At 28.5% G+C, this 12235-nt stretch overlaps 1 protein-coding gene across 2 annotated transcripts in view; it reads left to right on the top strand.

Moving 5' to 3' along the window:
- LOC130666421 (vacuolar protein sorting-associated protein 18 homolog) overlaps window positions 1-12235 on the top strand; it is a 40915-nt gene that overhangs the window by 21012 nt on the left and 7668 nt on the right. For both annotated transcript variants that reach the window (XM_057467401.1, XM_057467400.1), the window contains 7 exons: window positions 888-1117; window positions 2877-2988; window positions 3059-3559; window positions 3623-3758; window positions 7918-8139; window positions 8205-8356; window positions 8455-8552. In XM_057467401.1, coding sequence (XP_057323384.1) covers window positions 888-1117; window positions 2877-2988; window positions 3059-3559; window positions 3623-3758; window positions 7918-8139; window positions 8205-8356; window positions 8455-8552 — 1451 coding nt within the window. The remainder of the gene's footprint in view (window positions 1-887; window positions 1118-2876; window positions 2989-3058; window positions 3560-3622; window positions 3759-7917; window positions 8140-8204; window positions 8357-8454; window positions 8553-12235) is intronic.

Below are 12235 nucleotides of genomic sequence, written 5' to 3'. Positions count from 1 at the left end.
TTGAAGATTATTATTATTGTTATTATTGATATTATTATGAGTGTTATTATCAAAACTAAATTATTATTATTAATTATATTTAAATTATTATATAATTTTGAATGAATTACTTTCTTGTAAATAATTAACAATAAAAACCAAAAAATTTTTAAATATTAACTATTATCAAGTAACCTCAAAATCATATCTAATTAGAGATAACTTTATTATATCATTGCAATCATGATCCGCTATTTTTTAGACATCAGAAAAATGTTGTCTTCCTGATACTTTTTCGAAGAGATCTAAAAGATGTCAGTAGGTGGCGCATTAAATATCTTTCTGATATCTTTATGTTATCTTTAAGATGAGTCTTAAAGTTATCAGATCCAAAAAAAAGTTATCTTTATGAGATCTTCATGATAACTTTTTGCCAACCGGGAAGCGAAGTCTAAATAGTTGTTTACTGACACTGTCAAAAAAAAACTTATAATATTAAGAATATGACAAAATTATAGGGATGGAGATTTAATTCAACGGAAATTCAAATTCAATAAGTCAAAGTTTTAACTCCACGTTAAAAACGTTCGGCATCACAATCTTGGCTGCTCAATGGATAACAACAGGGAGTTGTAATTACCCAATATTCAGATAGAGCCCGATAGATAGTTATGCTTATTTTTATTACGTCACAATGGCCGAGATAGTAGACATCTTTATTGCGTTTTGACAAATAATTTTTCCCCAGTCGGTAAACAGCCATTTAGGGTTCGGATTTTTTGGCATGATAAAACGTGAATAGCGCGCATGAGTTGAATAAAATAATGTTTGGATTGTTGATTAGTTTTGTTTATTGTAAAAATGCTCTTGACTAATTGATTAATAATATTTACCAATTTAATCTTCAGACATATGGAAAATTAGTTAATATAACAAAAGATCCGACAACTGGATCAATTTGGGCTTATACAGAGCGTGCATTATTTAAATATAAAGTTACCAAAGAAGAAAGAAATGTGTGGCAAATTTATATGGAGAAAGGTGAATTTGGGCTTGCAAAGCAGTATTGTCAAGATAATCCGGCTCATATCGATCAAGTGCTTGTTAAAGAAGCTGAGATGTTATTTAAAAATAAGGAGTTGGTATTCATTTAATATTAGATAATTATTACACAGGTCTACAATGATTTTGGTGCTGCTAAAAGTAAAACTGATTTCAAGTACATTCGGTACCCTGATAAAAACGTAATACTTCCTTTTTTAATGCTACGTATAGTTTTCGAGATTTTCATTTATTAAAAATCAAAAGATCATTTAATTCAAAGCAGTTAAATACATTTAATTACACATTTTATTTGACAGGTTAGAAGCTTCTCTTTTTAGATTTTCTCCGATGGATGTCTTCAGGACATTCCCGTGTAATACTCCAACAGTAATCTGCCATCATATGCTCATCCCAGCGACCTTGGTATTTATCTTGCATCACCTTTAAATCTTGATGAAAACGTTCTCATTATAGTGCCGGATAGCTCAACTGGTAGAGCACTCGGCGCGATACCGAATTGGTCTGGGTTCGATTCCCAGTTCGGGCTATCTATATTTTTCTCAATTTATCTATAAATTGTATTATTGAGAAGGTTTGCATGTTTAAGTTTCCACTATATTTAAATGGTGGCATATCGACGGCATATCAAAAGTATTAATTTTAAAGAAAAATTATTGATTATAATGACATTAATTATGATAAAATACGTTTTTTAGGTTATTATATCGATCGATACAAACCTGAACGTAGCTTCATAATTTTGACAGCATCGCACGACATCTTGTGGGCTAATTAACCAAAATATAACCTAGAATCCCTCGCGGTTTTGAAAATACCGAAATAATACCGGAATTATACGGTATAAATACTGCATAAATATGGTATTATTCAAGTTATTTTGGCCAGTTTTTTTGCCGCATTACTACCAAAAATTTACGAAAAAAATTCAGAATATTTACGGTAATAAAACAGAAAAAATACGGTATTTTAACAGCATTAAAACCGTAATTATACAGCATATTTTCGGCATTTTTGCAGCATTAAACCGTTCTACCCGGAACAAAAATTATATATAATTATAAAAAAATTTTATTTAATTGTATATAATTATATATAACATTATAAAGTTATAGGTACAATAACTGTCATGGAAAAAAAAAAAAAAACCCGCCAACTCGTGGGCTCGATCCCGAGTCCTAATGATTTAAAGCCTGATCTGTTAACCATTATGCCAAATCGCTTATTCGAAAATATAAACTAATTGTATTTATATCTATACAAACAAACTTAAGAAAATTGAAAACCTCAATTTTCCCGGATTCTTATTTTCACTTACATTCTTTTGTTTCAATAAGAAATGTATGAACTAATAGAATAAAATATAAAATTTTACACTTTGCACATTTTCGATGATTTTAACCGCAGAAGCAAATATAAAATAAAACCAAATTTTTTACAATTTTTCATTGTATCACGATAAATCTGGCAAAATCGCAGGATATCGACGGTATGATTACCGAAAAAATACGATTTTATTATTATAAAATTATCGCATTATTGCGGTATTTATATAGCATTTTTTTGGTAAAAGTTCGGCATTTTTATAGTAATTTTACTATAATAATCTGGTAACTCTACAGTATTACAGCAAAAAAACTGGCCAATATAACCATATTATTACCAAATTATTACGGTAAATTTACGGCATGTGTATAAATGCCGAAAATTTACGGCATTTTTACGGCATTCGCAAAATCGCGAGGGATTAGCGGCACCAAACAAAAATTTTTTTTTGTAGACCTGTGTTATCATACGATAATAATATTAAACTATAATAATTATATATTTATTAGATTTGAAAAAAGTGCAATGATTTATGCTGAAACCCATTCTTCTTTTGAGGCAATATCACTTAAATTTTTACAAGATTTACAAATAGAAGCTTTAAAAATGTTTTTGAAAAAGGTTAAGAGTTAAAAATTTAATTAAAAAAAATAATAATAATAAAAATAATAATTGTACAATTTAATTTTAGAAATTAGAAGGATTAAGACCTCAAGATAAAACACAAATAACAATGATTGTTGTGTGGGTCGTTGAATTGTTTATGTATCAAATGGGAAAATTAAGAAGTAATATAATATCTCATAATCATAATTCTGTTCTTATGGAATTACAAAAACAGTTTGATAGTTTTTTATGTATACCAACTGTTGAAGATTGTATAAAAAAAAATTTTACTACTATTTATAAACTAATGGCTAGTCATGGTGATAAAGATAATTTAATTCGTTTGACAATAATGCATCGTAATTATGAACAAGTAATTCGTCAGCATCTTTTTAAAAATAATTACTTAGAAGCTCTTGAAGTTTTAAAAAGCCAAGGAAACAAAAATCTTTTTTATCAGTTTACTGGAATTTTAGTACAAGAACTACCTAAGCCTACAATCGCAGCAATTATTTCTCAAGGTGGACAATTGCAGCCATCAAAAATTTTACCTGCATTGGTATCGTGTGATAGTGATGAGAAACATGTAAGGCTTAATTCTATTGTTGTTTAATTATTTTGAATAAATTTATAAATATTTTTATTTCAGGCAAAAGAAGTTATGAAATATTTAGAATTTTGTGTTTATAAACAAAGCTGTCCAGATCAAGCAGTGCATAATTTTCTCTTGTCATTATATGCCAGATATAAACAAGATGAAGTAATGCGTTATATTGGATCCCAAGGTAACAAAAAGTTTTGGTAATGGTCTATAATCGGGGCTCCACCTGTTTATATCAAGCAAAAATCCAAATATAGACAAATCGCTTTGAAACCAATTTCATTCTCTAGCATTTGTCGGCGGATTGAAGATATAATTGCATCTTTAGGTGTTATTTGAGCCTTAATAAGTTATAAGTGTATATCAAAGGTATAAATTATGCTTGATTTAGATGTTAGATCATGAATTTTCAGTTCCGTGCAACACTGCATTATTTGACATATTTTTCATTTCATTCTGTGTATTGACTCTTAAGTCAAACACTAAAATTTAAGGTATATGCCTATTTGCCATAATTTCTGTAGTTTCGTCCTAAGTACGTTAACGGACTCGTCAGTAAGGCTATGTTAACGCACTCTTGCCTTAGACTACATCTCTTACCAGTACGAGCCGGCGTAAAACTGTGTTGTGGGTTTCAGCCAGACACTATACTAGCAAAGGAAGGCGGATACCGTCCAAACTACTTGCAACTAAATGTTAGGTGAGCTGTTGTACACCGTTTAAGTATTGAAATAACAGAAATATGCCAATTTTCACTATACAAGAGTTCAAAAAATCTTTGTAGCTCTTAGTTAGACTTTTCTATCACCACCGTCCATCTTACGGTATTAATAAAATTAATTATTTATATTTATTAGATAATTTATTAAAATTTTTTTGGAAAATTTGCATGATTTTATGTTATCAATTTTGTACACTCTGATTGCAAGGTTCAGATAGATATCTAGTGTTGGAGACAAAAACACATACAGAAAATTTAATCCGCCGTGTAGCTGAACACGTGGAAAAAGTTTAATTATAGATATTTAAGGTGTAAGCACTTGGAACTACGAAAAATAGGTGGAGCCCCACTTCTAGACCATTACCAAAGTTTTTATTAAAAAGGACGTTCTTAAAACTTTTTTGGAATTTTTCATGGACGTTTTTTTTATTTCTATAAAAAATTCAAAAGTAGTGATTTTTGAACTATTTTGGCATGTTTCTAGAACGTCTTTATTCTACAAAAGATGCAAATGAAGTGATCTTGGAAAGTTTTTGGAACGCTTTTTTGTGTCCATAAAAAAGTCAAAAGTGGTGATTCTGGAACTTTTTTAGAATGTTTTTGGAACGTCCATTTTAGTTCTATAATAGGTGGTAAAATAATGATTTTTGGACCATTTTTGAATGTTTTTGGAACGTCTTTTTTAGCTTCCAAAAAAGGTCAAAAGTGGTGATTCTGGAACTTTTTTGGAATGTCTATATAAAATTCCAAAAAATTTCCAAGAACGTCCTTTTTTGACTCTAAGTTCACTCATAAAACTTTTTTTTTAATCATTAGACTTACTAACGTTCCAAAAAAGTTCCATTCGAAGTTCTGATCTGTCTCATGTTTAGAAGTTCCACATGCGGAATTTTTTTGGAACGAATTTTTTTTACTCGGGCGCGTTTGACTTTATTTTTACAATAGTTGTTACGTTAGGATATGCGTACACCTGTACTTTAGATGGAGACGTGCAGCTTTTCGTGAGTCTTCTCCTACTAGCTCAATATTAGACTCGTCTTTTATTTTAATTTACCCGAACTGGCCTTACAATCTTAACTAATACTAGTACTTAGCCTAAATTGAGTTCGGTGATGCTCCGGATGGTCTGGAACGGCTGAGTTTGGTCTTCCAGGATACCCTCTTTGAACCTGATAGACGCTCTTAATAGTGAGATCACCCCGACGCTTAATTGTAGGATGGTGAATAGGTGAGCAGAAGAATTCACTCAATTCTGTTCGTTGTTTTAATATTTATTGATAAACAACGAATTCACTCTTGCCACTATTATAATCTGAGTGATATATCAATCACTCCAATCGTTTCTATCTGATATTGGTTGACTAACTGCTTCCAATGTCCCAAATTACTGTAACTACGTGTATAGGACCTTTATCAATCTTACTAGTCTATGTCTGATTTGAACCCGATGATACTTTCAGTAATTCACTATTGTTTTACTCACTAACTAAATGTAGATCGTAGACCGATATACAAGTCAAGCTAAGTAACTCTAGCTTACTATAACACTTTTACATACAGCTCTGATTTCAACTGGTAATGAGACTAAATGCTCTGACGACAGGTAACGATAAAACGTATATAGCAAAAGGTGATAAGCGCACATAGGCACGCACTTCTATAGGCTCCCGCGCCATATTAGCTCACGAAATACACTAATAAAGTAATTATTTTACTTATACCCGGGAAAAAATGATTTTGCCTAATTATATATCATTATATATGATCATATATGGAATATATATAATTATATATGGTATTATATATAATTAGATATGGTTATATATATACCTATATATAATTATATATAGCCTTATATATAATTAGATCTAATTATATCCCGGGACAAAATGATTTTGCCTAATTATATATGATTATATATAGAATATATATGGTTATATATAGACCTATATATAAGTATATATAGCCTTATATATAATTAGACCTAATTATACCGGGAAAAAAATGATTTTGCCTAATTATATATGATTATATATAGAATATATATGGTTATATATAGACCTATATATGTATATATAGCCTTATATACAATTAGATCTAATTATATCCCGGGACAAAATGATTTTGCCTAATTATATATGATTATATATAGAATATATATGGTTATATATAGACCTATATATAAGTATATATAGCCTTATATATAATTAGACCTAATTATACCGGGAAAAAAATGATTTTGCCTAATTATATATGATTATATATAGAATATATATGGTTATATATAGACCTATATATAAGTATATATAGCCTTATATATAATTAGACCTAATTATACCGGGAAAAAAATGATTTTGCCTAATTATATATGATTATATATAGAATATATATGGTTATATATAGACCTATATGTAAGTATATATAGCCTTATATATAATTAAATCTAATTACATCCCGGGACAAAATGATTTTGCCTAATTATATATGATTGTATATGGAATATATATAATAGTATATACCCATATATAGTTATACATGGGTCTATATATAATTAGATCTGATTAGACCTGACCTATATAGACCCATATACAGTAATTTTTATTATATTTTAGATCTTTAGATTTAATAAATTAATTATTTATATATATATAAGTTAATATTTTATTTATAGAATATATTTAATATTTAGTTTTTCTTATTTAATATATTAGATGCTCTATGGTCTTTATTGATATTTAATAATCAATACTCGTTAAATGCATTATAGTTTTAGGTGTATATTTACAGAAATAATGATTACAATTTTACTATAAATTATAATTTTAAAATATTTACGAAGCGTTACATTATATTTTTCAGTCTGTTAAAAAAGTAATAAACTTATGTATAGTTAATAATACCCAGTTACCAAACAGTTTTTAAAGTGTTTGGTTTTTTGCATACATAATTTTCAACTCTTATGAGTTGTGTTAATATTTTAACATTGGAATAATTAATCAGCATTTTCCGATCACTTTCTTTTATAGGAATTACATGCTCAATAATAGATTTGGTTTTGATGCGATATGATATATATGTATTATACATAATCATATCTAATTATACATGAGTATATATAACTTATATATGATTATATATAATTAGACCTGGCCAATTTTCAGATCTAATTATATATAACGTATTATATATAATCATATATAACCTATATATAATTATATATAATTAGACCTGGCCAATTTTTAGATCTAATTATATATAAGGTCTTATATATAATTATATATAATTAGGCAAAATCATTTTTTCCCGGGTATAGTTAAAGAAAATAACCGCTTGGCACTATTTAAGTAACTAAAATACTTAAACCAAGCATTTATATTAAAAATGTACTTTTTTTTCACTCAGTGTAACAAAGATTTTAAGTGAGAGAATGGACGAAAATTTTGTAGTGTTTGTAGATCACGCCTAATGAGGTGTGCAATTTTTACCATAAGAAACATTATTCATACGAAAAAAATATATATCCGGGCCAATCTGCATTTAAACGACTTATATAAAAATATATGTCTCATACATTAATAATTGGAGTAATTAAAATATTTAATTAAATAATTGTTGGTATTAGGACAAGATATAACGATGGTACCTTATGATGTTCATTATGCTCTACGTCTTTGTCAAGAAGCTGGTTTGACAGAAGCTTGTGTACAACTATCTGCGCTTTTAGGCTTATGGACAACAGCTGTTGATCTCGCATTGACTATTAATGTTGATTTAGCTAAACAAGTTGCTGCGATGCCATCACATCACGACAATGAATTGAAAAAAAAATTATGGTTGAAAATAGGTAAATTTATAAAAACAAATTTAATAATTAGGACAATAAAAATAATGTTTTTACCGGATTTTTAGCTGAACATGTTGTACGAGAACGTAATGATATTCAACAGGCAATGGAATTCCTTCAACAGTGTGATTTAGTTCGCATTGAAGATATTTTACCCTTTTTCTCTGATTTTGTAACAATTGATCATTTTAAAGATGCAATTTGTAATTCTCTTCAGGTAAAAATTTTTTAAAAATATTTGTCGACACTAACGAGAAAATTTTAAGAGTTTTAATTCAAAAGTGACAATTTTTAATAGCTTCTTTGTTTTCATAGGAATATAATCAACATATTCAAGATCTTAAAGAAGAAATGCAAGAAGCAACAAAAGCTGCTGAAATAATTAGAAAAGATATTCAAGCGTTTCGTACAAGGTACAGATAGTAATGAAAGACTTGATTTTTATTAAAAAACTATTAACATAATTACTCAAAGTAGTGTTAACACATGAAGTACACTACACAGTAAAAAATGCTATGTTAACCCTTCGTCACTCGCATCACTTTTTCATCCTTCGTCACTCGCGCGGTGAGCGCTGCGCCGCCGTGTTAAATCAAGCGCGCTGTTGCCACATTTTTCAGATTGCTAAATCTATATAAAAAATAATCGAAATGAAATTTTTTTTAAAAATTAATTTATCGAAATTAAAAAATAAAAGATAGATTTTCCATTTTGTTTTTAATTTTTTTTATTAGGAATTACTCCGTTTCAATTAAAATTAAATTTTTCTTAACAACAATTTTATTAAAAAAATAGCTTGCTCATAAAATTATTATTCAAATGTATTTTAATAAATTATTTATTGTTGATATTATTATTATTATTATTGTTAATATTATTAATTCTATAATTATTAATAATGCTTCTATTGTTACTAGAATTTTTTCATTATTTTAACTCAAAATTAATTAAAAACAAAATAAAATTCAATTACCTGTTGTGGTTATAACCTCGAAATTCTTCTTGAATATTATACACAAATTACATATAATATAAATATATATTTGTAAATATAATAATTAATATTTAAATAACATATTTTTGTTTGTGATAAAATACTTATTACGCGTAGAATTATTCTTAATTATTAATAAAAAATGTATCTCTATTAAGAGAGAATACCTAAATGTCAAACCTAAATATTTATATATCTATATCGTACAAGAGAATATTACCACACACAAGTTGGCAGCAGCGCGCGGCGGACATTTACCGGTTACTAACTCGCACTCGGCGGCGTCGCGCCGCTTTTCAATTTCTTTCGCATGAAAATATTTTTTTTTAACAAAATAATTTATTTCTTAGGAGCGGCTAATGCTAGAAATTCTTTTAGAATGTCTAATTCAAGCATTCTAATTTTTTCGACGTCATCCGTCACCGTAATTATGAGAAAATTGCATAATTGTAAAAAAGGCGGCGCCGCGCTCATTGAGCGAGTGACGAAGGGTCAAAGTAATTTGGTAGTCAAACCTCCAACAGTTAACCCTTACTTTAATTATGATAATTTCAAAGATTATATTTTTAGGCCCTTGAAAACAAAAAACCAGAATTTTTTACGACACCGTTTAAAAAATATAATTAATTAAACTTTCGTGAAAATACATGGGCTCTTATGGCTGTCTTTATTCAACTTAACAGGAAAATGATAATTTGTAAAAAAATGGCACAATTAACCTAGGCAAAAAAACTATTCAGTCCATGATATAATATCTAAAATATCTACCTACCAAATTTCGAAACAATTTACCACATGATTTTTTTTAAATTAATTTTTTTGTGTGACAGAAAGATTTCTGTCTTTATTTTCTAACCTATTCTGCGCCCCTCTTATTTATACTAGGGAAAAAATGGCGGTTCTGCGTACGCGCGAAATTTAAATTGTTGTTTACATTCAAAGAATAAACATATATTTATATGATGTTCGTTAAATACTGGACTGGTAACAAACACAAACTAAAGGGTTGAATAAATAATAATAATGAATACTTATTATCAATAAGATAAGATATCTAAAAATTACGTGAAAGTTTATATTTCAATTATTAAAATTAAACAAAAAATAATTAACGTTTTTTTATAAATTGAAAAATCATTAGATGCGAAGATTAGTACATTATTTACATTTATAAATAATTTTTTTTTTAATTGTGTGTGTCTGTTACATTTATAGTATAATTATGAACTGTAAAAAAATTTACCGGGATTGTAAGGTTATATTTACGACAGATACACGTGATACACATTGAACTGCCAAAGAAATTAGTGTAAACAGAAGTACCAACTTTTATAAAATAACAACTGTTGGTACTGGATAGTTACAGTCAAAATAATTTATGCAATTTGAAAAAAAATTATTGTTATTTTTTTCTCCATATTAATTATAGCTTATAAAATATAGTTACTAATTATTAGGGTGGGTTGAAAAAAAACTTTTTTTTTTGTTTTTCTTAGCATGGGGGTAGAATTTGTACCTTATAAAAAAAAAAAATTTTCAAAAAAAAAAAAAATTTTTTACTGAACATTTGAGGTGGCCCACTCGTTTTTAAAATAAATAATTGATCAAACGGGGTAGTCCCAGCGAAAAAAATCGGTCTGTCAGTTGACCCTGCGGGCCAGCCCCAAAACTTCCCGCTGTTTTCGAGCTCGTTGAGCTCGAAAACACTATTGTGAATACATTTTCGAGCTCTACGAGCTCGCAAATACTTTTGTATGCCATTGTTTTATAAAAAACCATTTTTTAGCATTTCTTTCTCCCACGATATCTCGCGAACGAATTAACCGATTTTGATGGTTGAGGCGGCAATCGATGCGTTTTGTCAAGTTCTAAAGCTGATAAAATTTTGGATCCGATTTATCGAGTCGTTTTTGAGATATTTCAGGAAAAATAAAAAAAATTTTTTTTTTTAATTCTTTCGACAACGGTTTCTCTTGAACGAATGAACCGATTTTGATGGTTGAGGTGGCATTCGACGCGGCTTATAAAGCTCTAGAGCCCAGTCCATTTTGGAATTAATCCTTCGAGCACATTAAAAGTTATCCAAAAAAAACATTTTTGAAAAAACTTTATTTTTGGAATATCTCTGAACGAGCCCTACCGACCAAGCTCAATTTCCTCTCGGCTTCAAGATATTGACAATCCGCGTCGAATGGCACCTTAAAGTTCAAAATCGGTTCATCCGTTCAAAAGATACAGGTATTTACATACGTACGTACGTACATACATACATACATACATTCGGAAATCATTCTGAAAATAGTCAGAATAGCTTCCTAGGACCTCAAAACGTCGACATCTGATAGAAATTCGATTTTCGTAAATCGGACCGAAACCAATAACTTCCCGAATTTTTGAAAATTTACAATTTTCTTAGCGGGAAGTTAAAAATTACATAGTGTTCTAGAATCTGTAGGGTGTCCCTTCGAAAGCTAATTGAAAGTCAGAAGTTGAAAAAATTTTTTTCCTATTATTTTTGTAATTTAAGTAAAAAATCCAAAAATGAAAAGCATTTTCTTTTGAATTAAAATGAAAGTGAAGTAAAAAAAAATCACATTCGACAATTATTAGATGTTTTCCACAATTTTGGACAAAAAAAAAATTTTTATCGTTGGAACTACCCCGTTTAATCAATTATTTAATTAATAAACAAGTGGGCCACCTCAAAATGTTGAGTAAAATAATTTTTTTTTTCTTGAAAAATTTTTTTTTTTTTATAAGGTACAAATTCTACCCCCCTGCTAAGAAAAACAAAAAAAAAGTTTTTTTTTCAACCCACCCTACTAATTATCTTAAATTATTATGAACTTTATTTAATGATTAAAGTCGAAGAACAAAAACAGCTTTGACATTGTTTCGACTTCGGAATGCGGCTACCAAATTACCTTGCAAAAAGACTGTGTTAAAAACGGTCCACACAATATTTGTGATATTTTTCATCACAGATAATTTCTCTTAAAGGGGACCACTAATATGATATTTAAAAAAAATCATTTTTTTTTGCATATCTCGATAGTCTATAACTTCAAAAATAACATACTAAAATTTCAAATAGTTTTTTTG

Source organism: Microplitis mediator, chromosome 4 (assembly GCF_029852145.1).
Source record: "Microplitis mediator isolate UGA2020A chromosome 4, iyMicMedi2.1, whole genome shotgun sequence".
NCBI lineage: Eukaryota > Metazoa > Arthropoda > Insecta > Hymenoptera > Braconidae > Microplitis > Microplitis mediator.
Note: the sequence above shows the minus strand (reverse complement) of the source record. Positions and strands in the feature narration are given on the sequence as shown.